At 54.4% G+C, this 27900-nt stretch overlaps 1 protein-coding gene across 9 annotated transcripts; it reads left to right on the top strand.

Moving 5' to 3' along the window:
- The first annotated feature begins 160 nt into the window (after window positions 1–160).
- Window positions 161–27804, top strand: KASH5 (KASH domain containing 5). 9 transcript variants are annotated; one of them, XM_060651737.3, is made up of 20 exons: window positions 161–565; window positions 3288–3425; window positions 6852–6956; window positions 7462–7648; window positions 8138–8202; window positions 9428–9494; window positions 9728–9889; window positions 10330–10447; window positions 10780–10830; window positions 15812–15940; window positions 16148–16204; window positions 16512–16571; window positions 17238–17302; window positions 17466–17553; window positions 17794–17922; window positions 20798–20856; window positions 22617–22656; window positions 24398–24462; window positions 24548–24664; window positions 24784–27804. In XM_060651737.3, the coding sequence occupies exons 2-20, from the start codon at window positions 3383–3385 to the stop codon at window positions 24923–24925; spliced, it is 1749 nt and encodes a 582-aa protein (XP_060507720.1). In that variant the 5' UTR covers window positions 161–565; window positions 3288–3382; the 3' UTR covers window positions 24926–27804. The 9 variants fall into 9 exon arrangements, 8 of the variants coding, with proteins under 8 accessions (XP_060507720.1, XP_060507719.1, XP_060507717.1 ...); XM_060651736.3 differs by having other exon boundaries at window positions 24545–24664; XM_060651734.3 differs by having other exon boundaries at window positions 22617–22662.
- The last annotated feature ends 96 nt before the right edge of the window (window positions 27805–27900 follow it).

Genomic DNA, 27900 nt, shown 5'->3' with positions numbered 1-27900 from the left:
GGGAATGAATGAAACTGTTTGAGAAAGTCTTTCAGGGATCTGTTAATACATCGTGACCAGAGCCACAAAGGGCGCGGCAGTGGTGACGCAAGACGGGGTAGGAACATCATTGTGACGGCGATGGGCAGCCTTGCACGGAAGAGAGGGCAAAAAGGGCGTGACTTAGCAGCTGATGAAAAGTGGGGGATGGACAAGGGGTCCCTCAATCCAACTGGCCCATGGCACCCAAGCTTGAGGCCGGAGAGAGGACCCCAACGTAGGGGACGCAGGCGCCCCTCGCTTCCGCTGCCTGCCGCCCTCCCTCCAGCTTTGGCCCTCCCGGCCAATACGCGTGCACCCGCCCGGCCAGCCTGGGTGCGCGCCCGGACAGTCCTGCGCATGCGCGGCGTCCCGGGTGCAGGTAACCCACAAGACTAGAGCGAGCCTTCCCCCGGTGTGCGCCTGCGTCGTGGGGAGGCGCCCAGGTGGGGCGGGGCTTAGGCGCCGCGCGCGCCCTCGGTCTCGCCCCAACGTTTTTCTGGCGGGAACGGCGCACGTGTACCTTCTTCCCGAGCAACTGCCGTTGGTAGGTCGTGGGCCCCGGCTGTGTCCTGAGAGCGGGACGTGGGCTCAGGGACGCCCGGGATGTGGTGGGGTTCCCCAGAGAAGCCCCGCCAGAGCCCCCCAAATCCCAGGGCACGGTCCCCAATATCAAGGCCTTCCAAACCTTGTTAAAAGTTTTCGTGAAATCCTGATGGAAACCCCTCAGAAATACTGAGAAGGACTCCTAGGAAATGTGATAGATGAGCCCTGAAATCTTGTCAGAATCTTCTAGAGATTCTGCCAGACTTCTCCCTCGGACCCTGCCAGACTACCCCGCAAAAATCCTGTTACGCTCCCTTCCCAAATCAGAGAACCCCCGCCCCTCCCCGCGCCCCGCCGAAATCCTGTCAGAGATTCCCGGAAATCTTGTCAAACCCACCAAAAATCCTGTCAGGTTCCCCTCCCAAATCCAGACACCCCCAGAAATCCAGACACCCCCAGAACTCCAGAGACGCCCCAGAAATCTGGTCAGAGACCCTCTTGGAACCCAGAGACCCCTTTAAAATCCGAACCCCTTCAATTCCTGCCTGTGTCCTCCCCCTGCTCCAGCCTCCCTGTGGAAGACCCTCCGTGATTGACGAGAGCCTCCCTCAGCCCCTCACTGGGAGTTTATCCCCCAGTCCCTGTCAGAAGCACCCGGTGCCAGACCCTTCCCCCCCCCCCCCAGATCCCACAGCCATCACCCCCTTTCTGCACCCCCCAGCATTGTCCAAACCCTGGAAGGCTCTCTCTTCAAAGGCTGCTTTTTCTAGAACATTCTAAAAGCTGCCAAGAAGCGTGCACTCCAGGGCTGTGGACCCGGCTGGCGCCAGGGAGAGCAGGGTGTGGGGAGTACTTGGTGAGGAAAGGCATGACGAGCAGGTGGGGTGAGGACAGACAGACCCCAGGTGACCCTATGTGGGCCATTTGCCCCAGTGTGCCCAGTGTAGCCCCGATGGGCATAGTTGTCCAGCGTAATTATTTTTTTTTTTAATTTTTTTTTATTTTTCCAACGTTTTTTTAATTTTTTTTATTTTTGGGACAGAGAGAGACAGAGCATGAACGGGGGAGGGGCAGAGAGAGAGGGAGACACAGAATCAGAAACAGGCTCCAGGCTCCGAGCCATCAGCCCAGAGCCTGACGTGGGGCTGGAACTCACGGACCGCAAGATCGCGACCTGGCCGAAGTCGGACGCTTAACCGACTGCGCCACCCGGGCGCCCCTCCAGCGTAATTATTAATAGCACCCTTCTCACTCTTTTACTTTTTTTTTTAAGTTTTTAAAGTTTTTTTAAGTTTGTAAGTTTTTTAAGTTTTTTTTTTTTTTGAAGTTGAGACAGACAGTGTGAGCTAGGGAGGGACAGAGAGAGAATCCCAAGCAGGCCCCTCACTGTCGGCACAGAGCCCGATGTGGAGCTTGAACTCACAAAACTGTGAGATCGTGACCTGAGCCAAAACCAAGAGTCAGACGCTTAACCGACTGAGCCACCCGAGTGCCCCAACACTCTTCTCGCTCTTGACAGTGTCCTGGGATTGGGACGATAAGTCGTACGGGTGGTCAACCTGGTTATAATGGAGGTAGGGCAGGGCATTGTCAGGGCACAGAGGAGGGAGGCCCTCACTGGTCCCTAGGGGACCCCAGGGACTCAGGGAAGGCTTCCCAGGGAAGCTGTGAGCCAGGGCAGGGGCCACATGTGAGGATGGTGCGTGTGGTACCACCTGGGCCTGGGAAGACCACGCAAAGGTGCAGAACTCCCACGGCTGTGATGAGCGGGAGGGACCTAGAGGTCAGCCAGTGGAGAGAAAAGTGACAAAAAGGGGCCAGGAAATGCAGGGACGACGACTCTGTCCCACACCAGCCAGAGGGGCTAGGACTTAGCCCTGAGGGCACTAGGGATCCATGGCAGGGATTGGCGCAGGAGAGAGATGGGGTCCAACTCGCACGGGAGGCCAGTAGTTCCAAATACAGACTGATCCGGCAGAATGTCGGTAGCCCAGGGTGGTGTGGGAACCCAGAGACGGCAGCTGGTTCAGAAACATTTTCCCAGAGGAGGAGATAGGTAAGCCAAGGCAGGAAGGGCTGGAAAGGAAGGCGTCCCAGTCAGGTACCCCAAGGTGGGGACAGCCAGTCCAGTTTGGGGGAGAGCACGCAGTTCAGATTTGCTGGAACAGCAAGTGTGATTTGGGGTAGGGAGGCGGGCAGGGCCAGGCTGTGCAAGGCCTTCAATGCCAGGTCCAGGGTCTAGGCTCTGTCCCTGGGGTACTGGGGAGCCACGGGAGAACACTGGGCAGGTCAGCTCTGGGGCGCTGCTGGGGATGGACGGGGAGGGAAAGACTAGAGACTGGGAGGCCTGGAGGAGGGTGGGCCCAGGGCCCAGGGGGAGAGGATGGAACCCAGAGCTGTAGGGAAGGAGAGGAGGGGTCAAGTTAGAATCATAGGGCAAGAGGGACAAGGCTAGGGACTTGACAGGCTGTGGGGAGGAGGTGGGGGAGGGAAGCAAGGAGGCAGTGACCCCCACCCACCAGCCCCCTCTTTGATCTCTGCTGCCCACTCCTTGGCCCCCCATTTTCCCAGCCCACACCTCCAATTCATAAAACAGGTCTGAGCGGGAGCTGCTCCGGTTGAGGCAGGGGTGGGCAAACAGGTTCTGAGAACCCAGAGCGGCCTGGGGCACAGGTGGGGCAGGGTGGCTGGTCTGAGGAGGCCATTCCCCTTTGTCCTTCCAGGAGCTCTTGGAGCAGACGATCCTTTACCAGTCCCTCCCAGTGATGGGGGCAGGCTGTTAGTTTCTCCAGCAGCTGTGGAGCGACCAGGGTGGCCCATGGATGTCCCAGAGGGCCGGGCGGGTGGCCCCGCTGCAAAAAGTAGGTGGCTGGGCCCCTGTTCACCCCAAGGGAGGATGAGGAGGGGGCAGTGGGTGAGTGGGTGCCAGCTTGGGGACTTGAGAGAGGTGGCTTAGGGTGACTGAGCCTCCACTTTGGTGTCGGGTGGGAGGGAGGGAGCTATCTTTGATGAAGTGCCCATGTGCGCCCACCTGTCTGGATACCGTATCTCCTTTGTTCTGGGGAAACTACAGCAGAAACCTTAGCAAGCTCTGTTCCTTCCTCCCTAATGACCTGCTGGGTCACCCCTCACTAGTCATTCAGATCTCTGCTTTCTGAAAAGCCTTTCACATTCCCTCCCGTCTCCTGCTTCTCTTCATAGCACTGCTTAGTCTCTGTCTCTCCCACTGGGACATGAGTTGGGTCTTTTTTTGTTTTGGGTTTTTTTTTTTTGGTTTGTTTTTTAATGTTTATTTAATTTTGAGAGAGAGAGTGGGAGCAGGAGAGGGGCAGAGGGGGAGGAGGACAGAGGATCTGAAGTGGGCTGTGCACTGCATTGACAGCAGTGAGCCCAAGCCTGATGCGGGGCTTGAACTTACAGACTGTGAGATCATGACCTGAGCCAAAGTCAGAAGCTCAACCGACTGAGCCACCCGGGCGTCCTGACATGGGGGTCTGTCTGTTTTATTCACTCTGGCATTCCTGGTCCCTAGAGCTGTGCTGACCAACATGTGAGCCATAAATGTAATTTTAAATTTTGTTACTAGCCACATTTAAAAGTAAAAAGAAACAGGCAAAATGGAATGGGAATAATAGATTTTACTTAACCTGATGTGTCCAAAATGGTATCCTTTCAGCATGTAATTAATATAAAAATGTATTAGGGATATTCTTTTTTTTCACACTAGGACTTCAAGATCTGGTGTGTGGTTTACACTAATAGAGCATCTCAATTCACACTCGCCACAGTTCAAGCAGTCAAGAAACTTATGTGGCAAGTGGCTGCCCTATTGGTTAGCGCCGCCCTAGAACAATGTCTGACATGTAGGAGCTCAATTATTGTTCTTGATTTGTTTGGATGGATGCAAACCAAGGGGGTGTGAAAGCCGGCTTGGGGAGGAAGACGCTGGGTTGCCCTCTCTGAAATTCATCTGCTAAGTGGGAGAGCCCGATGTGATGGGGGAGGAGGCTCCCACCCTTGGGGAGAGGCAGGGCCGCTTTCTTAGAGGCTCCCAGCATCCAGCAGCAGAGCCTGCGTCTTTTCTCAAAGCCGCAGGCCTGGACTCTGGCCTCAGGGGTCTTTCCAGAGGGGAAGGTAGGAGGCAGACACCTGGGTGCGGGAGGCAGCGCCAGGGCTGGCGGACCGAGTGACCGACATCAAAACTTCTCCGGCACCAGCAGAGGGCGTGTGGGCCCAGAGGATCCCTTGGGCCGGGGCTGAGCCGCCTTTGGGAGGCTCCTGAAGGAAAGGGAAGGCCACACCCGGGAGAGATGGAGACAGAGGAAGGCTGGGGGGAAAAAGCCAGAGAGACAGCAGGGCAAGGAGAGAGAAGGCTTGGGGAATGGAGAATCACTGAGATATGGGAAAAGAAGCCCAGAGCTGGAGACACGGGGAAGAAAATGGGGGCAAGGAACACAGAGACAGAGAGGCAGGGCCCCAGGAAGAGAGAGATGGGGAGGAAGATGGAGAGAAAGAGCCAGAGAGAAAACTAGGGAAGGGCAGAGACAGAGACACAGAGAGAGGTAGAGACACGGAGGATGGAAATGAAGGGAAAGGAACAGAACAGCACAGGCAGAGTGACATCTTCCTGAGGGGCCCCAGATAGACACGTGGGGGTCCTCTGAGCCAGACGTCCTGGGTTGACTCTGGCTGAGCAGCCCTGGGGAGTGACCTCGCTGGACCTCAGGGTCCTCCTTCATAACCTGGGGAGCACAGTGAGAGGCGAACACTGCAAATTCAGGTAAAGCCCCAGCATGGGCCCTGGTGTCTCCTCTAATTGTGGGTTCCTTCTCCCCTTCCCTAATAGCATGGGTTCAAACCTGCGGGGGCTGAATGTTAGCTGTCTACAATGAACCCTGGAGATTAAAAGGAATTAGAGCACCCATGGGTGCCTGGCTGGCTCAGGGTCGTGAGTTCAAGGCCCACATTGGGCATGGAGACTACTTAAAAAAAAAAAAAAAAAAAAAAAAGAGCCAGGGCAAGTTCCTAACTACTCTGTGCCTCACTCACCTCATCTGTAAAGTGGGGCTAAAAATAGCAGTGGCCGTGGTCCATACAAAACCCTCAGAAGAGGAAGAGCACCTACTCATTTGCTAAATGAATGTTCAATTCTGTTACCGAGCCTCCACCATGCGCCAGGCCTTCCTTCTGCCCAGAGCCTTTCCAGATTTTCTCATTTCTTCTCTAGGAGGGAGGGAACACCAGCCCCATTTTCCAGAGGAAGAAACTGAGGCTCAGAGAGTCTGCGTTCCTTGCTCAGGTTGCCCCTTGGGTCAGCCAAACCCAGCAGCCTGTGCCAGGCCTGCCGCTATACCCAGTTGTTCAAGGGTAGGGAGCCTTGCAGGTCACTTCCAGTCCCAGAGAAGTGGACCCCAGTAATCCCTGGGGTAGAGGATCTTCCCCTGTATTGTGGAGAATTTATTGAGTGCCTGTATATGCAGGCACTGTTGATACAGCCGTGGACAAACAGACATGGGGGCGTTTACATTGTGTGTCTGTGCTGGGAGGTCTCTTCCCACACACAAACCTAACCCTCCCAGCCCTGGTAAGGAGGAATCTACCTGCCCATTTTACTGGTGGAGAAACTGAGGCTTCGAAAGGAGAATGGACTTGCCCATAGACACATAGCTGGGCTATGAGCTCCTAACCACTCCCCCACCACTCACCCTACCTAGATCACCCATCCCCTCTCATCTCGGGCCCCTGGCTGTGGGCTGCAATGACGCCAGCCCTGTCTGGGGATTCAGGTAGGAAAGACAACCAGCCCCCCAGGCAGGCTGGGAAACCGGAGATGTGGCCGGCAGAATCGATCCAGGCTGCCCTCGCCTTATTGGATTGTTCCTGGCTCCTGGGCCCCCCTTCACCCTCAGCTCCTCCCAGAATCCTCTCTTCTTTGCCCTCCTCTGCCCCAGCCCCCTCTGAGCAGAGCCTGGGAGGCCAGGGAAGAGAGGAGGAAAGGGTGATTTCAGAGCCTTGTTTGTTATCTGGGCTCCTGAGCTGCTCAGACACAAAGGATTAGAAGCAGGGGGGACTTCCTGGCCTGAAATAGGGGCCCATATCCTCAGGATGGGGACCAAGGAGGCCCTTACTGTTGCTGTCCCCAGCCCGAGCTTCCTACTATTCCCCACCAGCCCTAACTCCAGGTAGCTCAGGATGAATTCACTCCCCTCTGCAGGAGCACAGGACCTGGGGTCACTCCTCTTCTTGTTCCCCTTCTCATGGGCGGGCTGGCCCTCTTGTCTCCTCAGTGTATCTCTGGGACCAGCTGGAGGAGGGGAGCCTGGGGACGCTGCTGAGCTTAGAGGAGCAAATACTCAACTCGACGTTCGAAGCTTGTGACCCCCAGAGGACAGGTGGGGGACAGGATGAGAGCCTGGCAGCCCTGGACGTGGGAGACACAAGGAATAATAAGGGACAGAGATGGGGAGGCTGGAAACTGGGAAGCTGTAAAGAGAGGGATGGGCTAGGGCCCTTTCTTGGGGGTCCTACAGAAAAACGGGTGATTGTAGGAAGCTTCTGGAAGGATTGGATAAAGGGACCGAGGCCTTTCAGGGTGAGGACATTAATGGAAGAGGGTAGGGCCTAGGGAGAGGGAGGGAGGGCAGCCACTGAGGGCCTGATGGGGCATAGCAGGTCCTCTTGGGTCCACCCTGTGAGTGGTGATGACTGGGCTCCATTTCCAGGTGAAGAGTTCAACTTAGAGGAGGGGAAAGGACTTGCCCAAAGTGTCTCAGTTAAGCCATGATGCAGAGGTGCTGCCAGCCCAGCCATTGGCATCCTGCTTTCAAGCCATTGCCTGTCCCTACTCCCCTCCCCCCCACTTGCCCTAGACTCCCTCACGGCATGCTTTGTCCCCAGGTATCGTGACTGTGACCCACGTACTAGCCTACCTGGAGGCTGTGACAGGACGGGGCTCCCAGGATGCACGCCTCCAAACACTGGCCTGCAACCTGGACCCCAATGGGGAGGGCCCTCAGGCCACTGTGGACTTGGACACCTTCCTGGTCGTCATGCGGGACTGGATTGCTGCCTGTCAGTTGGATGGGTGGGTCTCTGCACCTCTCCCCTCCCCCCCCCCCCGGAAGTCCTTCCTGAGATCTAACCTCATTCATACCTGCTTACTGCAGCCAGCACCCTTTGGGCACAGGGACCTACTGTGGTTTGGAGGAGGCTGAGGAGGAGCGAAAAGTAAAGAGATGGGGTTGGGGGGAATGGGGTGGAAAGTCTGAAGACAAAGTTCCTGGGATGGGGAAGCAGAAATAAAAGGGGCTGGAAGGAAAAGTTGGGGTGTTAGGGGGCTGACTGAGGCCCCTCCCCATCCCTTCTCCAAACGCAGGCCTTGCCTCTCCTGCTTTTCCATCTGGCCCAGGGCTCTTGCCATCTGGCCTTACCTTCCTCCCCACGGTGGTGCTGTCCATGCTCTCTGGCTCTCACCTGACCCGGCCCCTCCTCCTGCCACCAGCAATCCCCCTTCGTGGCTGGTCAGGATTGGGGGTGGCTGCAGGGGGCTCTAAGCCTCATCCCTTTGATACAGGGGATTAGAGCTGGAAGAGGAGACAGCCTTCGAGGGGGCCCTGACCTCCCAGCAACCGCCATCTGGTGAGACTACTATATATAGAATGAAGCAGGAAGGCCCGGGGTCAGACAGTGGGGGGACTTCCCACCTGGAGACAGAGCCAGGGGCATAGGGTGGGACCCTTGGAACCTTAGCTCCATCCTGGAGCTGTGAGTTTGGCTTTCTAGGCACCTCCATGACTGCCTTCCCTCCTTTCTTGACCTTTTGGGGTTTTTTTCTTCAGGGGTTGGTTCCGAGTCCTCCTCCTAACCCCAGCCTATCACAGAGGCCCGTAAGGCCCTGCCCACCTCTCCTTGTCAGCTCTCTCCAGCTCCGCCTGCTCTCTAGTCCCTGCTCCCTTGGGCCTCCTGGCTCAGCCTCTAATGCACTCAGTGCCTGCCCACCACGGTCCTCCCCTCAGGTTATTCCCCCTAAACTTCCCACACCTGGGGAACCCTCTGTGGGGAAGCCCTGGGAGGCCCAGGCTAAGGTCCCTGGCAGTCCAGGCTCACTCACAGCCCTCCTATCCTGTAAAAACATGATTAACCGATTAAGTTACCTGCCGTGCTATTTGGTTAGTTGATTCGCTCACCATTTTATCCCTGGGACCTCACACACAGGAGGCGTGCCGTAAAAAGTGTTCCCATTATACCTTATAAAACCAAACAAAAGCAAAAAAAAAAAAAAACAAAAAAAACACACAGCTTCCTGGACATTCCATTAAACTTTCTCCAGTTGGGCTTGGGGGCCAGGGGAGGGTCAGGTCAGCTCCTGTTGAGGAAACACCCCTCTGGGTGGGGGAAGGCTGGAGGCCAGGAGGCTGGGGATGAGGTTGTGGTGAGGAGAGGGCGAGGAAGAGGAGAGAGCGAAGCCTGAGCCAGGACTGGCTGACACAGAGAGGAGAGGAGGACAGAGAATGGGGGAGGAGGGCAGGAGGGCCTGGGCTCCAGTGGACTGTGGGGATGAGCCAGGACAGCCCAGTGGCCGGGAGGGAGGGATACTGGGAGGAAGAACAGGTTTGGGGGCAGCTAAGGTGCTGCCTCATCTTGGATGTGACGGAATCGGGGCTATGAGTGAGGGCCAGCTTTTGCTCAAGGTGCCAGTGAGCAAAAGGCCTTTCACTTGGTGGATGTAATTGTAGCCCCAGGAGTAGATGACATGACCCACAACAAATGTGAGGGCGAGGCTAGCGGAGGCCAAGCCCGAGTTCTGGGGTGGCCCAACACCTAAGGTCACCGGGGAGCCCACCACCCTGTCTGTCTTCCCCAGGATGCCCAGAAGCTGAGGAGCCAGCCAACCTGGAGAGCTTTGGAGGCGAAGACCCCAGACCTGAGCTGTACCTATTCTCTCCCCCGCTGCCCTCCAGCCTCCATGTCATAGGGCTTGGGGTCCTTCGGGAGTGGGTGAGGGATGGGGGGAGGGGTGCCGTGCTGATGGCTCCAGGAGAGCGGGGCAGTCTCTCTCCTGTCTCTCTCTCTCCAGAAGAACCTCAGGTCCCCACCACCCCCACCCCAACCTGGGAAAGGAGGTCGGAGCTGTGGCCAGTGACCTGCCCCTCCCTGACCCCAGGCCCGCCACAGCTGACCTGCTGAGCAGCCTGGAGGACCTGGAGCTCAGCAACCGCAGGCTGGCCGGGGAGAACGCCAAGCTCCAGCGCAGCGTGGAGACAGCGGAGGAGGGATCCGCGCGCCTCGGGGAGGAGATTGCAGCCCTGCGCAAGCAGCTTCGCAGGTGGGCCGGTGCACCTGTGTCCCTCCTGACCAGGCTTTCCTCCCCCACCCTCACCCCCGTCACTCTCCTCTCCGCATGCTCTCTCTGCACCTCCTGCCCTGTCTTCAACCCTGCACTGTCCCTTTCTCTTTTGCTCTTTTTCTTTTGTGTCTCCCTAGTTCTTGTCTCTTGGTCTCTTGGGTTCAGACTTCCCTCTTCATTTTTCTCTGAGTCTCCGTGTCAGCAGCCTATCCCTTTCTCTATGCTCCTGTCCATCATGATTCCCCTATTTTAGTCCTCCTGCTTTCTCTGGGTCTCTGTCCCACCCCCTTAGTCTTTTAGGTAGAAACTGGGTCTCTGTGCCCCACCCCCAGGTCTCTGTCACTTCCAGCTCTGAGTGGATCTATCTCTATGGTCTCTGTTTCCCTCCTGCGTGGCCCATCTGCCCCGCCCCCACTCAGTACCCAGCAGGCTCTGCAGTGTGCCAAGGCTGTGGATGAGGAGCTGGAGGATCTGAAGACTCTGGCCAAGAGCCTGGAGGAGCAGAATCGCAGCCTCCTGGCCCAGGCCCGACAGACGGTGGGTTCTGGGCAAGGGGCACGAAGGTGCCTTCTCCCTTTCTTAAAGAGTCTGAGCAGCGGTGTCTGACTGTGAAATGGGAAGGTGCAGAGGTTACCCTGGCTTCCTCCCTTCCTCCAGGTCCTGCTTGCTCCTGACTTAGGGCTCAGATCGATTTGCCATCCCTTTTATGACAAAGGGGACAGCAGGAGCCATCAGGGCTCCCAGACCCCTTCTCCCAGCCTTGCTCCTTAATGACCCAGACCCGAGATGTGTTCCCAGGTGGGGGAGAAGGGCAATATGGGGGCAAGGAGGTCCTAAGAAAGCCTTTGTCCTCTTTCGCGGCTGCTCAGGAAAAGGAACAGCAGCATCTGGTGGCCGAGATGGAGACTCTGCAGGAGGAGGTGAGCTGAGGCCCAGTGCCCACCCCATCCCTTCCCCCGTCCTCAGGATCTTCCCCTCCCCGCCCCGTCTGCCCCAAACATCCTCAGTAGCCTGCACCCACTCTGTAGAGGGAGACCCCAGAATCCCAATAACATATGAATGTTTCTGAAGGTCACATCACTGCATGTGAGGACTGCTGTGGTTAGTAAGAGTGAGGGGCGTGGGGCAGACTGCCTGGGTCCATGCTGGAGCTGCCTCCATAAGCATGGGTCAGTCTATTGCTTCTCTGTACCTCAGTGTCCTCACCTGTAACAATGGGCAAAATAATAGAATCTCACTCACTGGGTTGTGTGAGATTTAAACAAAAGGATGCTTATAGAGTATTAGGTATGAGGCAGGACGATTGGAAGTGTTCACTGAAAGTTAACCAGTATTGTTCATATATTAGCATTTTTATGGTGGGAAGAATACAGGCCTTGAAATCAGTGAGTTCAAATCCCATCACTGCCACTTACAAGATGGGCCACCTTTAGGCATGTGACTTCTCCTTCCCGAGCCTTTGTTAAATCCAGATCCATCTAGTCATCTTAGATGGAAATTAAACTCATCAATTGATAATGAAAATCGTCACTACCCCCCACAAGGTGGCATCTAAGTTGCTGGAGACCCACACGGCATCTCAGTGCTCCAGGAGGTGGCGGTCCTCGCTCAACATCTGCTCTCTCTGCTGGTCACAAGATTGATGTTCCTCATCCCATCTGGTCCTCGTCCTTAGTCACCACCACACGCTGGCATCCACTGGGAGGCGGGCATTGCCTCTGGTGTCTGGATGTACAGTCCTCACTGCACCTGCTGGTGGTGGCCCTCTGGACCCCCCAGCACACGGGGGCCTCTGGGGCTCTCCCTCAGCCACTTCCATACCCTTCAGGGGCCAAAGAGGAGGCTTGGCTACTTCCCTGAGACTCTTTGTGGCCATAGGGGGCCTCGTGGGTCTCTCTCAGCCTCTGCTTCTCACACAGCTATCTCTACTCTGTTATTCACAGGCCTTGTTGGGGCTGAGACTGAGCTGAGAAATGTTCTCTGATTCCCAGACCTCCCAGGGGTTGTGTTGTTCAATAGCATCCTTCCTCTTCACCCCCCACCTTAGCTAACCCGGGGCTGGGGGCTGGCTCAGGGCATGTTTCCCCTCTACTGCTCTCTTTTTTGACCCTCCTGCACCCCTCCCCTGACCTAAAGATCTTTGCTGAGTCCAGGCAATGATATTGATTCTGCCCAGTCCCCCCAAATCTCTTTGTCCTACATCTGTATTGTAGCTTTTGTATTCAAATCCAAAACTTTTCCACTATTGTTCTCTGGCTCTTCCATGAGTGTTCCATCATTTGGAACAATGGGAATGGCCACAATGTGAGGCATGGGGTGTAGCCAGGAAGTAACTGTTTCTTCCAGAACATCACTTTTTAAGAACAGGGAGAAATTCTCCCTAAAGCCCCATGGCAGAACCTCCCTCTTCTATGTTACTGGACAAAGTGATATCATATGAGTATAGCAAACCACTCCCTGGCATGGGTAATCCAACCGCTGATGGGCCAGAATACTTACAGCTCCAAGGAAGAGAACACAGAAGAAATGGTGGCTTCAATCCAAAGGGCACTCATTTCTGTAACAAGAGGCTTTGAAGGTCTCTGGATTGGTTTGGTGATTCAGGTTTGTTCATCTGCTTGTGGCCTCGTGATCACAGATGGCTGCAGCAGCTCTGCCCTCACGGTCTCATCCAAATCAGGACAAAGAGGGACAGGGGAGCCCAGCTAATGCTTCTCGCATAGCTCTCTTTTCATCAGAAGGAAAAGGCTTCCCAGGAGCACCCCCACTGTACCCACCACCCCAGCATACCTCTCTTCCATCTCGCTGGCAAGAACTGGACCGCGTGACACCCCCAGCTGTGAGGGAGGCTCCGCCTCTGGAGTGGGAGATGAACAAGTCAGAGGGGGTGAGAATGGCTGCTGGGTTAGCTAACAAGCCACTTCTGAATCCTCCGAGATTTCCATCTCATTCACCCCAGACCAGGACCCACCTGCCCACGTGGAGAGTGGACCCCCAATGAAAGCAGAAGAAAGAATAAGCAGGGTGAATTGCAGCCAGAAGTCTGGGCCTCCTCCCAGCCCAGAAGGCCCACTGCCAGGTCAAGTGCCTTGAGCGGTGCCTGGGGCATCCTAGGCGCTCGATAAACCAGAGCTATTCTTGGTTGCTTCCCCTCCACCTATCCCCTCCCCGCGGCAGCCTACAGAGCATCTATAGATCGACTTCTCAAGTTACAGTAGAATAATGCTAGAGTAGGGGACACTCAGACACTCGGTTTTCCTACAGAGAATCTACAGAGCAGGGCTCAGGTTACTGCAGAAGAAGGCGGGAGAGGCTGAGTAACCAGGCTCCCTGCCGAGTGGCCCAGGATCCAGCCTGCAAATCCCCTACCAGGTGGACAGATGTTGACACAGCATTCCTGGTCCGTCCTTCCTCTGCCCTTCACCTGGCAGCCCAGGCCGCTGAGACTGAGCGTGAGGGCCCACTGATGGAGGATTTGGAGCCGAGCCAGCTGGAGAGAAGGAGGAGTTGGCCTGGGTATCCCCAGGGGCACTGAGAGGAGGGGTGTGGCGAGGGAAGTCCACCTGCCTCTTTGCGCTGAAATGCTTTTTGCCCGTGGCTGCTTCCCATCGAAGTCAGTGCAAGTTGCTATAGTATTGGTGCCTGGAAACTCCAGACTGGATATGGGGCCATTTTATTCTCAGATCTCACAGCATGGCTGGCCTGTGCTGCCCTCTCCCAGCCCCCTTTTTCTCTCAGATCATTCTCCTCACCCTGGAGGACTCAGGGTGCCCCAACACTGCTTCTTCAGGAACCCCCTCATCCGGGCTCCCACAAGGCCCAGGGGCTAAGCTTCATCAGAGTCTGCCTCCCATGTTGTCATCATCTACTTCTGCACCGGTCTCCACCTCTAGCAATGAGCTCCCCTGAGGGGAGAGACGAAGCTGGTTCCCCGTTCTCACCCAGGGCTATGTCTGGCTCAGAGAATCTGGGGGTTATAATTGCAGCATTTAGAGTCAGATTTGGGTTTGGATCCACTCACTCACCATTTAGAGTTTCTTAGTCCCTCCACTCCTCAATTTCCTCTGCAAAATTGGGACAGGGGAGGTGATCCCAATAAAAACATTAACACTTGGGACAACCAGACGTTACATTCTTCCTGAATGGTGCAAGAGGACACGTTTAGCAGCACCCGTGAAATCTTCCTGCCAAAAAATGGAACAGGAGCTTGGCCAGGGCCCTGGATCTACTCACCAGTTTAGAGGAAATAAAGAGGTTGGAGGAACGGGGTGAACATCCCGCACAGGGAATGAGAACTCAGTAAGTCAAATCCAAATGCCCCTGTTCTACAGGACAAATAACCTGATTTCTTCCACAAAAGAAGGGCCCTCAAAAATGCCATGGTTGGGGAGGTGGGTGACCACTGTCAGATGAAAAGGAGACATTTCAACTAAAAGCCACGGTGGACCTCATTTAGATCCTCATACAAACTAAATAAATGTGAAAAGACATTTGTGAGATAACTAAAATGAAAAAACGAAACAAAAACATAGGGAGTGCCTGGCTGGCTTACTTGGAGGAGCGTGCAACTCTTGATCTCAGGGTTGTGAGTTCGAGCCCCATGTTGAGTAGAGAGATTACTTAAATAAATAAACTTTTTTTTTTTAAAGCACCAATTCAGTATGAGACAACAGTAGGGAATGATCCATTTTAAGATGATGGTGGTATTGTGAGTTTACTAATGTGAAAATTCCTCAAGTAGGAAATAAAAATGCCAGAGTAGTTATAGGTGAAATAATGTGATATCTGGCATTTGCTTTTGAATCATCTGGTAAACAAAACAAAAGCCTTGGAGGATAGGGAAGAAACTGGGCAAATGTATATAATTATCAAAGTTGGGTGATGGGCCGTGCACATTCATTGTACTGTTATTTTCACATATGTGTGTGAAAAGCACTTACAAAGTTTTGAAGATATCTTTAAAGTTATGCATTTTACATTTCCTGAACATGTTGGTATATGCCAGGCAATTACCATATACCATATATGTTTTGTGCTTATTATATGTAGTGACATGTGTTTGCATGAATTATCACCTGTATAACCCGGGGCAAGTTGCACAACTGTTCTGTGCTAGACTTGCCTTCATCTTTACAATGAGGTAGTAAAGGGGTATCTGGATGGCTCAGTTAGTTCAGCGACAGACTCTTGATTTCAGCTCAGGTCATGATCTCACAGTTCATGAGTTTGAGCCCTGCGTCAGGCTCCACGCTAACAGTGTGGAGCCTGCTTAGGATTCTCTCTCTCCCTCTGTCTGCCCCTCTCCCACTATTTCTCTCTCTCTCTCTCTCAAAAGAAATAAACTTAAAAAAAAAAAAAAAAAACAATGGGGGATAAGAAATGAGTTAACACTTGCAAAGCACTCAGTACAGGTTAGCAGTCACCATTAGCTCATTTAATCCACACAGCAACCGTATGAAGTAGGTCTATCTCATCTCCATTTTTTTAATAAGTTGTTTTAACGTTTATTTACTTTTGAGAGAGAGAGAGAACGCGAGTGAGGGAGGGGTAGAGAAAGAGGGAGACGCAGAAACTGAGGCAGGCTCCAGGCTCTGAGCTGTCAGCACAGAGCCCAACGCGGGGCTCAAACTCATGAATTTGAGATCATGACCTGAGCCGAAGTCGGAGATTGAAATGACTGAGCCACCCAGGCAGCTCTCATCTCTGTTTTTACAGACGAGCACCCAGTGATGCACAGAGAAATCAAAACTGAGATCTTACAGGATGGTTGGAGGGATTAAATGGGCCAAAACATAGAAAGTGCTTAGCATGAGGCCTATTGCATATCAGCTGTTCAGGAAATGTCAGCTGTGAGTACTAACATGTGCCGGAGGGGACATGACCGGTTGTTCGTTCTTCCAGAACGGGAAACTACTGGCTGAGCGGGACGGAGTGAAGAGGAGAAGTGAGGAGCTGGCCACAGAAAAGGACGCTTTGAAGGTGGAACCTCTTCCTCCTGCCATTTTTACCAGTTTCAGCCACTCTGGCCTAGTGAGAACCGGGGACTTCCATCAAGCCATCAGGCTCCCAGGGCTCCGGGCAGCTTGGCTGAAATCCCTCTCGGGATATCGGATGTCCAGAGACATCGTGGGAGGTTGAGGAGAGGGGCTCGAGAGAGCTGGGTGGGCCGGGGAGGGCAGCGCCTGTTGAGGCAAGTCCCGGAAGGCCGGACAGATGGACGGGCTCCTTCCTTGGCAGCGGCAGCTCTTTGAGTGTGAACGCCTCATTTGCCAACGAGATGCTGTCCTCTCTGAGGTGAGGGGCCCTAGGGTGGTAAGGGGACATTCACCTTCCATATGTGCCTGGCCATCTCCCGCCCCTAGTCTAGAAAGGGAGGTCCCGCCAGGATCTCCTCCATGGATATGCAGCCTGGAGAGGTCAGAGGGTTCCCTGCTCCCAACACCAGGCTCACAAGCATGACCCTGCAGGATCTAGAAACCTGGTGCTTTCCCTCAGGCCATAGCTCTTCCCCCCCAAGCTCACCCTTCCAGTCTCCCCTACCCCTTGCCTCAGTGTCTCTCTGGGGCTGGGCCCAGTCTCAGTTACCTTTGGGCCTTCCCAGCGTACTCAACATGCAGAGAGTCTGGCCAAGACCTTGGAGGAGTACAGAACGATGACCCAGGTAGGCGGCTGCCCTCCCACCCTCGGCCCCCTGCTCAGCCCCGCTCTTTTGCCGTCTCTGGGATCTGCTGCCTCTCTCTGTTCCTGCCCATCTTTTGTGGAGTCTCTATACCTGGTTTCTTCCATCTCTACTACTGTGTGTCTCTCCCTCTCTGTTTCCATCTCTCTCTCTGCCTTTTCTCTTGTTCTCTGCTCCTTCCTTTCTCTCTCACTCTGTGTATCTCCATCTTGGGTCCACTTTCATTCTTTGTGGGGGTCTTCTCACCGCATCTCCCCTGCTCATCTTGCTCTGTGTCTGCCTTTCTTCGATCTAGTCTGTCCGTCTCCAGGGGTCACTACTCTCTGTTGGTCCCTGGTTGTTATGAGTCTCTTACACCCTGCGTGTCTTTTGCCCCCCTGTGAATCTGTGTCCATCCATGTCTTTTGTTCTGTGCGTCTCCGTCTCTGCCTTCCTTTTCTTAATTTTCCTGGCCAGTAGGTTACCTTCTAGGTTCCTGCTGCTCTCTGTCTCTTGTTGGCTTCCTAAGTTTCTTCTCCTTGTCTCTTGGGAATATGTGTCTGGAGAGCTCAAAAAAGTTGGGGAAGTAGAAGTGACGGTAAGGGGAGCCCAAGGCTGGGAAGTAGAGAAGGACAGAGAGGCCAGGGTCCCCCACTGCCCCCTTTGCAGGAACTGAGGCTGGAAATCTCACACCTGGAGGAGCAGCTGAGTCAGATCCATGAGGGGCCGGATGAGTGAGTGGAACGTCAGGGGTGGAGGAGGCAGGAGGAGAGCCCAAAGGCAGGGACCCCCGGCCTCCAGCCACAAGGTGGGCAGGGCCACGACCCCAGAGTAGGTGGACCGAGAGGTAGCAGGCAGGCACAGAGAGAGCCTTCTCCCTCCTGACGGTGTCACCAGGCTACCGGAAGGGGCCCAGGTGAGAAGAGCGGGCTGGACCCAGGTGCTGCCCCCGTCACTGGGCGTGGAGATCCAGGCCATTCGGCAGGTGGGCCCAGCTCCATGGAAACACCCCAACCCCCAGCCGGCCACGGCTCTGACCCAGCCCTGATTCTCACCCCACCCCATCTGCCCCCCAGGACCATCTCCGTCCTCAACCCCATCCCTACCCCGACCCAGCCTCACGCCAGCCCCCTGCCCTTCCCCACCCCATGCCTCAGCCCATCTCCATCCCCATCATCTGCCTTCACCCTGGCATCCCTGGTCTCAGAAATGCCTTCCCTCCCAGAAACAAGAAGTGGCAGACTCCGCTCTCTCCAGCCCTCTCTGTGGAGTGTGGCAGTGGGAGGAGGTCATCATCGAGACTGAGACAGACGAGGAAGCTGAGTTTCCACCTGAAGCCCCAGCTGGGGCAGAGGTGAGCATGGGAGGGGCTCAGAGGCCACCGGCGTCCAGGACCTGGGAAAGGGGCCTGGGGCTCCACGTGCCACCAGCTTGTTGCCCATCCCACAGGCAAGTGTTGAAGGGCCTGCTGGACACAGAGCCCAAGCCAGACAGGACACCATCCCTGCCCCCTAGAGACCAGCTCGGGAGTGCAATAGACCGTAAACAAAGCAAACACAAATTGCCTGCTGGTAGTTTTTGTCAGGTGGAAAACACTGTCAGGAATCATTATTTACCAGGGTCTGCAGGGGGAAGGTAAGACGTGAAGCGTTCTTCCAGACACCGGAAAGATACGTTAAGCTTTTACTTTTGGGTTTTTTGGGGGGTGGTTTTTGCATGTGTGTTTTTTTGTTGGTTTTATTTTTCTAAAACTTTTACTTTTTGGATGCAAGCACCTTTAGGAAAAGCTTAGCAAGCCCACTGTGAAATCTTGAACTCAACCAATAGCTGTTGTTTTAGGACTTCTGTAATTGCCTGAACAGTATTTCAACACCCTTTGAAACAACTGGCACAGCTCATCTTCAGTGTCCACAACAGAAAAGTGAGATTTTAATCCATTCGTGCCAGAAGTCTTTGTTTTTTGTTTTTTGTTTTTTTCCAGAGAAAATATTGCTCACAGCTCTGTAACTGCATCATCTTGAGAATTATACTGCTTCAGAATTACCTGTTTACCATTGGGTTTTTTAATGTTTATTCTTATTTATTTTTGAAAGAGAGAAAGAGAACAGCAGGGGTGGGGCAGAGAGAGAGAGAGGGAGACAGAATCTGAAGCAGGCTCCAAGTCATCAGCACAGAGCCTGACACAGGGCTCCATCGCACAAACTGTGAGATCATGGCCTGAGCTGGAATCGGACGCTTAACTGACTGAGCCACCCAGGTGTGCCTACCATTCTTTTTTTTTTTTTAATTTTTTTTAAATTTTTTAGGTTTATTTATATTTTTAAGAGAGAGAGAAAGAGAATGAGTGGGGAGGGGCAGAGAGAGAGGGAGAGAGAGAATCCCAAGCAGAGTCTGCACCAGCAGCACAGAGCCTGGTGCAGGGCTCGAACTTATGAACCGAACCATGAGATTGTGACCTGAGCTGAAATCAAGAGTCAAGAGTAAGTCGGGACACTTAACCAACTGAGCTACCCAGGCGCCCCTGTTTACCATTCTTAAAGGAGAAACTTGTCTCTCTGCTCACGTTTTCCCTGGATTGAGAGATGCTTCTGTGTTTCCCTTCGACACCAGTGCTGTTTGATTTTTCATTTACCTCCCCCAGCATCTCTGTGAGGTAGACATCCTCATCCCTCATCCTGTCACGTATGGGAAACTGAGGCTCAGATAGGTCACACATCCCCAGTCACACAGCCTAAGGGCAGCAGAGTCACAGCCCTCAGAGGACATGTAAGTTAGAGTGGATTCTGCTGTGAGCTCTCTGATGCCCCATCCAGGGGCACGGAGACCCAGGCTTCTGGCCGCCACCTGCTCTGGGTCCTGGAGCTACCACGTGGAGCCGCTTGGGGCCAGAGGGAGAGATTGTGCAGAGCGGCCATCCTAATGCAGGACGATGGGTGTGCAGAGGTGGGCAGCAGGCCCTGAGGGAGCCCAGCAAAGGGGGCACCTGTGTCAGGTGGGAGACTGGAGAGGTGTCACAGGGAAACTGACACTTGAGCTTATTTGGGGAAAACAAGAGGGAGAAGTGGTGTGAGGAAAGAGATGCCTTCCTGGCAGCACAAAAGCATGTAACATGCTTGGAAAGCAGAGGGAGTTGAGGTGTCTAGTGAGCCGGGAGGCCATATCACGACAGGGATTCCCTGAAAATCAGGCTGGGAGACTCTACTTTTCTCCATCGAGCCACAGGAGCCACAGGAGGCACAGGAGGGCTGAGAGCGGGGAGGGACGAGGTCAGCTCTGAATGTAGAAAGACTCCTTGCGGGCCACATGGATTCTGATTAGAGGCCAGGAGGCCAGGGAGGAGGCTGGGGCAAGAGTCCAGAGGATGAAGTCTGAGCCAGGCCAGGGCCCTGGGATGGAGAAAGAGGAATGACGGGCAGAGAAAAGTAGGGCGGGGGGGGACACAGCTGCAGGCAAGTGGGCTGGGCACGCAGAGTGCTGGGAAGGGAGAAGCCAGAAAGATGCCAAACTTATACTGCGACCTAGTGAGATGCAGATCCTGAGGGGCATTTGAGGGGCTACCTGAGGTCAATGGGTACACAAGGCTGGAGCTCAGGAATGTATTTAGAAAACAATATCAAGTCGGTGGTCCGGGCCACACACGGAGATGTCTCCGGAGAAAACAGGACCTGGATCCTGAAGGAGAACAGCTGTGGAGCTGCCCAAGACCAGGAACCTGGGAGGGAAAGGGGATCTGAAGGGAAACACTGAGCCCCCTTTGGGTCCACGTGAGTGTGAGAAGTTTGTGGGAGTACGAGAGGTTTGGGGGACCTGGACTCCTGGGTGCTGAATAGAAAGGGGTCCAGAACAACTCTCCCGTTTCTGGCTTCTGCTCTGAGAGGGATGCAGAGCCAGCCTCAGTGACAGAGCCCAAGAGGAGGGCAGGTCCTAGATGCAGGAGGTGAATTCTTTTTTTTTTTTTTTTTTTAAATGTTTGTTTATTTTTGAGAGAGACAGAGACAGAATGCGAGTGGGTTAGGGGCAGAGAGAGAGGGAGACACAGAATCCAAAGCAGGCTCCAGGCTCCAAGCTGTCAGCACAGAGCCCAACGCGGGGCTCAAACTCACAAGCTGCAAGATCATGACTTGAGCCAAAGTCAGACGCTCAACCAACTGAGCCACCCAGGCGCCCCAAGGTGGTGAATTCTTGCAGATGTCGCAGCCTGGGAGACCTAACCTGTTCTTTTCCCACAGAGAAACTTCCAGGGAGAGCCAGCGCACCCTCAAGGAGGAAGGAAGGAGCAATCGATGTGGTAAGAAGCTTGTTCCTTCCAGAGCCATCCCCCTGCGTTGAGGTAACACCAAATTCTTGGATGAATTTGAATAGCATACAAGGACTGGAAGAGCCCTGGGGGAGCTGCTCATCATTCATTCATTCATTCACTCACTCATTCCTTCACACTGAGGCCATCCTGGGCCTGTGACCCAGGATGAGTCACACCCAGCCCTGCCTTCAGCATCTCTTAGCCTAGAGGGACACAGACTCTGACCTGGCTGGCTCTGTGAGAACATCTGACACTTCACTCCACCTTCGGGGGAGGCTTCCCTGGGAGGTAATGCTTGAATGGAGTCCTGTGGGAGCAATTTTCATCTAGGAGACTCTCAGACAAGAAGACAGTTGTCAGGCAGATGGGACAGCTCAGTCACTAGGTCACTGAACACACTTCTCCCAAGGCCTCCAGGGAACCCTGGGATGAATGAAACCCATTGGGTCAAGGGCGAACACCCATGTAGTTACAAGACAATCGGGGACTCTAGAATCAGACAGCCTGGGTTCAAATCCCAGCTTGGTGACTTAGTGATGGGGTGGCGGGCCATGGAACCCCAGCCTTGTGATTGTTCCGAAGCTTAGATGCAGGCCTCCAAGGAGAGATAAAGCACTAGATGTCTGGGCCCACTCTCCTCCGGGGCCCTGGCCTTGGGGCCTTCCACACCCCCTCCTCTTTTTCAGGCTCTCCGCTGAGGCAGCTAATGAGGCTTCCTGCCACCAGCCTCTAATTGGGCTCCTCTGAGAAAGCTGAGATTGGGCGGGAGGGGGGCTCCAGAGCTGTGACCTTCCCTAGCGTCACCAGGGAGGGGAGGGAGGGGAGAAGGGGCTGAGCAGCGACAGGGGCGGGGGCTGGCCATCTGAGTTTCCCAGGAGCAGGACAGTGTGACTCACAGATTGGGAAGCAAGGGAGGTAGTGAATCCTGTGGTCCCTAACAATGGGTAGGGGTGAAGGCTCGATCCGAGAGGAGCTGGGGGAGGAGCCACCTGGGTCCCAAGTAGAAGTCCCAGGGGATGAGACACCTCTGTGTCTGACTGGGGGCTTACCAGCCTAGCTGACTTTGGGGTGCTAATTGAAGAAACAGCTGTGTCCTGAGGTTGTCAAAGTGGTAGTAGCTGGAGGATGGATCCCTGAACCCAGATGAAGGTGGTAGCTGGTGGTGTGGACGTCTGGGTCTCTGAGGGGTCTTTGGGCCAGACAGCTTGAGGTCTGAGTCTCCAAAGAGGCACTTCAGAGAGCTGTAGCCCTCGGGGGAGCAGAGGGTGGATGCTCGCCCACCCCAGAGAATGACTTGTGGGGTGGGGGGAATTGCTCACACAGTTGGCTTCTGGAATCTCAGTCCTAAAAGTAGATCCAGTAAGACTGAGACTCACTAAAAGTGGCACGGCCCACCAGGCACAAAGTGGGTGGTGGGGTCTGGACTGCCCCGGAGTCTGGGAGAGCCCTGAGTCTCTGGTGTTGGGAGAGTAGAAGAGAAGCCGTGGCTCCCAGCTAAGGCATCAGCTGGAAACATAGCAGCTGAGAAAGCCAGTTGTATGAAGAGCGTGTTGAAAATTCCCCTGCAAAATACATACGCTGACCTACGCACAGCAGTTTGCTCTTGGGGCTCCAGGACACCCCCACGCTCATCCATGATGCCCGGTCTGCATTAAGACCCCTGCTTTAAAGGTTCATCCAGCTCCATAGTGGGCAAAGGGAAGCTAGGCAGATGGAAGATGCTTGCAGTGACTTTTTTGTCTTCTCAGGTTACCCAGAAGACAGGAAGAGGAGGAAGCAGAGACCCAGGTCAGGGTAGGCAGTCCCCAGCACCCCTCCCCAGCCCCTACCTACTCCAGGCCCTGGAGGAGGTTGCTGTACGGGCAGCTCCTCCCAGCCTTCACCCCACACCCCCACTTCTCCTGAGCAGACAGAAAAATCATTTGGCCAAGAGATAACAAGGCCCTTGCTATAGCTAATGAGAGCGGACGGTGCTGTGGGGGGAGGCCTGCAGGCCAGTGGGCGGCCAGAATGTTCCCAGGGGACCCCCCAAGCACATACACAGGGCTGCAGCCGCTAAGCCACAGGCCTCACAGACGTGGCTACACCCCCGGAATGCGAAAATGCACACGCACATGCGCCCACACACAGGAAGGGGCCGGGCCCTCCCCAGCCAGCCCCAGAACTCCCTGGGGCACAGCGCCTGTCACAGCCCCCTTGCCTATCACCACACACACCCGCTACTTTGTTCCTCAAAGTGGCAGGGCACAGGGTGAGGTGCGGGTGACAGTCCCCATTCTCTGGCAAGGAAAGGGAAGGAAGGAAGCCTGGAGATGAGGGGTGAGGAGCCTGGGTCCTCAGGTTAGGAATGTGAGAGCCCAAATGTACACCTGGTATCTGAGCTCTTTCAGGCTCCAGACCATCCAACGTGGTCTCTCTGAACAGCCTGACCCCAAAGCCACCTCCTACTCCCTTCCATGGAGACTGGTACCCTCCTCAGTTATCCTCACAGCTGACTTGACAATGATCTTTACCTAGCTGTCAGGGTGGGGTGAGGGTTAAGGACCATGTGTAAAGGGCCTGGCACAGAACAGGTGTACATTAGGTGGCAGTGGTCAAGGTGGTGGCTGAGACTGGTGTTCCTGTTATTCCTTATTATTGTTACTATTGCCATCAGCATCATCCATGGAACAAAAGTGTGGGTGTGACAGCCTGAGAGCAACAGAGGGGATGAGATGGCCCCTGGACAAATATTTGGGGCTTTTTTTTTTTTTAAGTTTATTTTTGAGAGAGAGACAGAGACAGAGACAGAGAGAGAGAGGAAATGCAAGCAAGTGGAGGGAGGGGCACAAAGAGGGAGACACAGAATCAGAAGCAGTCTCCAGGCAGGCTCCAGGCTCTGAGCTGTCAGCACAGAGCCCAACAAGGGGCTCAAACTCACGAACCACGAGATCATGACCTGAGCTGAAGTTGGACACTTAACCAGTTGAGCCACCCAGACTCCCCTTTGGGGCTTTAATCTTAAGGCACCTGCAGGTTCTGATACAGGCAGGGAGACAGACCCAAAGAGAGTGCCCACGCTGGACTAGGCCCAGCACAATGTTGGACTCCTGGAGAAGATGAGGTCTCTGCCCTCTGGGAACTTGGATCCTTCCAGAATCAGATGCAAATGGAGCTAGCAATATTGAACAGCACACACAATTACCCAGTGCTCACTCAGTGCCAGAAACTGTTCCAAGCACCCTCCGCTATTTTGCTTTTTACCTGTGTTCCCTCAGGCAGACTCTCCTTCAGCCCTGTGAGGTGGGTACATGTCAACGACCCTGTGCCCAGATGGGGAAAGTGGGGCATGGAGACGTGGGGTGACATTCCAGAGGACACGCAGCGGAAGCTGGCAGAGCTGGGAAGCCCACCTGGTGGTGTATCTCACGGCACTGAGCCACTGTGTTCCAACCCCTTCCACGCAGTCACTTCTGTCCACTGGGCTAAACCAAGGGCCTCTCCTAATCCAGGAGCCAGTGTCTCAAGTCCGTTTCCTTTGTCCTTTCAGGCCAATCTCCCCATCCCTCTGGGAGACCCTCACCCTGGAGACATTCCAGGAAGCCTTCCTGAGAGGTAACAGGACCCACGGGGACTGGAAGGGACCTGGAGGTAGGGGAAAGTCCGGCATGATTGCCCCATCCTTTTTTCTGCCTAGTAGCCCTGCCAAGCCAGATCTGCAGCGAGCCCTGGTGCCTGTGGTGAAAGAGCTGGTCCCAGTCAGCAGGCCGGACTGGGGCCAGCTCTGCCTGGCCCCCCTGCACCCCCAGCCGCTCAGGTGTGCCCCAAGGCAGTCCCGGAAGGGAGGGTGATGGTCACACACGGGGACATTGCCCACCACTGAGACTCTGGCAGCTCCCTGGCCCCTCCCTAAACTCTGTACTGCCCCCCCACCAGGGTCACCCGGCACCCGCTGATCCCCGCTCCAGTCCTGGGGCTGCTGCTGCTGCTGCTTCTCTCTGTCTTGCTGCTGGGCCAGTCCCCACCTCCGACCTGGCCCCACCTTCAGCTCTGCTACCTTCAGCCGCCCCCAGTGTGAGACACCCTGAGTAAGGTCTAGTCAATGACCGCCCCGGGACTCTTTCTACTGTTATTACCATTGTTGTGCCATCGTTACCTGGGAGCACCCCAGTTCGGGGACCCCAGATACAGTACTCCAGGATCCGCACCCCCATACTGGGTTTTTAGGTGATGTCTTTTGTTTTGGTTTGGTTTTTTGATATTGGTGACTACATTTCTTAATAGCAAACATATCCAATAATGGACTAAATACTAGGTGGGTATTTTTCTCATGAAACAAGTCTGGAGAAGGACAGCTGTGGGCCCACAGCTCAGAGTCTCCACAACTTGGGGGCCAGGAGGGCTGTGATTCTCTATGATTCTCTTGGCCCTTCCCTTTTGCTCAGGAGATGGCAGGCATAGCTTCACACGTCGCACCTGCAGGAAGGGTGCACCTTTTTTAAAGAAGAAGCGGTAGCCTTCTCAGGGCCAGCAGCAGACCTGTGTTTATGTCTCACTGGCCAAAATCTCTTGTTGTGACCACTCTTAGCTGCAAGAGAGGCTCGGGGACCGAGCACCCTCCTGGCAGACAGAGGGAGAAAGAGATGTGGGCCGGGCTCACCCCACAGATGTCCTGTGCGGTGCAAACAGCCCATGGGAAATGGACCAGTGTGCCATTTGTTCACTCATCACTTCCTGCTCATTTGTTCGCCACAATTAGACCTTCGAAGATAAAGCTGTAGAAAAACAGGCCCTCCAATGCCAGGCTGGGGAGTGCTGGTTTGCTCCTAAGGATGATGGGAGCTCTGGGAGATTTTATTGCTTGTTTTTGGTTACTTAGGTTTTAACTGAGACGTAACTTATGTACACATAAATGGATGTGCTCTCTTTGGCAGCACATATACTAAAGTTGGAACCATACAGATAAATGGACAAAATCTTAAAGTCTCAGGTGCATGAATTTTTGCATATGTAAACACCCATGAAAGCAAAATCTGGGTCAACATATAGAACAGTTTCAGCACTGCAGAGGCTTCATGAGGAGAGTTCCGAGCAAGGGAGGGTCAGAGTCACCCCTATTTAAAGGCAGATAGTGATAGAGGTAACGGTAGGTTCCATGTGAGCCCACAAAATGCACTTACGCCCTCCCAGGAGGATAGAGAATCTGTCCCAGTTAGGTGGCATCTGTGTGTAAGTCTTGAAAGATGAGTAAGGTTTGTTGCAGTGAGCAGGGACCGACCGAAGGTGTCACAGGCAGAGGGAACAGTGTGTGTGCAGACCAGGTGGTGGGAAAGCGCCTCAGTGTGTAGAGAGCTATAGAAAGCACTATGTTGCTGGGATTTAAAAAAAAAAAGGGGGGGGGGGAATTTGGAGCCAGGAAAGAAGCTACAGAGGTGGTGAGGAGAGAGAGAGAGAGAGAGGCAAGAGCCCATGGAGGGTTTTGAACACCAGCCCAAGTGCCCAAGAAAGGGCTGTGAGCAGGGAAAGGGCAGAATCAATGATGGGTGGGGGACAGAGCTTCGATCCTGCACAGGGGATGAATAGAAGTGAGGCTGGAGGCAGGAGGTGGGGAGAAGGCTAGAGCCGTGGTCCAGGTGGCAGAGGACGAAGCCTGAGCTGCACTGGGGATGTGGATGGAAAGAAGGGGAAGGGCAGAGAGGCAGAGTGGCAAGGATGGAGACAGAGACTGATGGCTGTGAAGGAGGATGAAGAAGGAAGGGGCAAGGACAGCACGAGGGTCTGACCCAGTGACTGGTAGACAGTGAAGCATCTCCAAAACAGGAAACCAGGAGGAAGAGTGGGTTTGGGGGAACACCCAGCCCCTGTGGGATGGGGTGAGTGTCAGGGTTCCAAGATGTGGCTGGAGCCCTCAGCCTTGAACCCGCAGTCTGGAGATGGGGGTGTAGGTGTTATTCCCTGTGGATGGTGATTGACATTTGGGGGAATTGCTGAAATTTCCTGGGGAAAAGAGAGGGGAGAGGGGAAGACTTCTAGGCACCATTTCATGAAAAGCCTCAAATGCTAGTCAAGACATCTAGAGAGGAAGTAAGGTATGGAAGGAGCGCAGGCCAAGACCCAACCACCAGGCCCTCCAGCCAAAAGCCTGTAAAGCTCCTCCCAGGGTTGTGAGTTTCAAAGAGCCAATGCGGGTGCAATATTTACAGGAGTGCCCGGCATATGGTAACTGCCCATAACTTTAATCCCATTTCTCCATGAGAGTTATGGAAAGGTCTAGACTTTACAGATTTGGGTTCCAGTTACCCTTCTGTCCTTTACTGTCGCTGATAACTTGGGGGAATTACTCTTGACTTTTAGAGTCTTATTTGTGAAATTTGGCCAACCCGGGTTGGTGTTGAGGAGTATAGTTATTCATTCATTATTCAATATTTCTGAATCAGAGAAGCAGCCCCACCCCTGCAGTCTAAGGGCCAATTAGGGCGCGGTCCGCCTCCCAGAAATAAATTGTGGGAGAGCTTGCCAGTTACCAAGCGCCAGCCGCGCCCCCTTCCCCGCGAGCCCACGCTCCCAGCCCCGCCCTCTTGTGTAGGCCAATCAACGCGCGGTCCGCACGAGCCGCGCCCCCGGGACGCGCCTTAGAGCCGTCAGTGCAGCGGAACGAGTAGGTTGCCATGGTTACCATTGAGGGTTGGGATGAAGGGTTGGCCGAGCCGCCGGTGAGAGAGACGGGAACAGAGATAGAGACAGATTGTGATTGGCTGCTGCTTCGCTTCACCTGAGCCCGCACCCTGTGCCTGTGAAGCCTGACGCCTGGTACCCTCTGCTCTCTCCTCCCGCCCCAACGCGGCGCCCTGATGATCTCCCGGGAAGGGCGCAGTCAGAAAACCCCGAACAAACTTCGGGAAGCTGCTGCTAGAGAGGCAGAAACCCGTCTCCAACAAAAGCGCTTTGCTTCGCGGGTGCTGTGATGTTTTCTCATGGCGTATCTGGGTTAATCCTCAAATGAGGGGGGAAAAAGGCTGAGATTAAGCGGTCCTTCCCATACCACACAGCTAG

Source organism: Panthera onca, chromosome E2 (assembly GCF_046562875.1).
Source record: "Panthera onca isolate mPanOnc1 chromosome E2, mPanOnc1 haplotype 2, whole genome shotgun sequence".
In the NCBI taxonomy this organism is placed as follows: Eukaryota; Metazoa; Chordata; class Mammalia; order Carnivora; family Felidae; genus Panthera; species Panthera onca.
Note: the sequence above shows the minus strand (reverse complement) of the source record. Positions and strands in the feature narration are given on the sequence as shown.

Coding starts and splice junctions, on each gene's coding strand:
- KASH5 (XM_060651732.3), top strand. CDS start 3,383: ATGGATGTCCCAGAGGGCCGGGCGGGTGGCCCCGCTGCAAAAA. Junction 8,203..9,427: donor CTCCCAGCAACCGCCATCTG/GTGAGACTACTA, acceptor TGTCTTCCCCAG/GATGCCCAGAAGCTGAGGAG. Junction 9,890..10,329: donor CTGCGCAAGCAGCTTCGCAG/GTGGGCCGGTGC, acceptor GCCCCCACTCAG/TACCCAGCAGGCTCTGCAGT.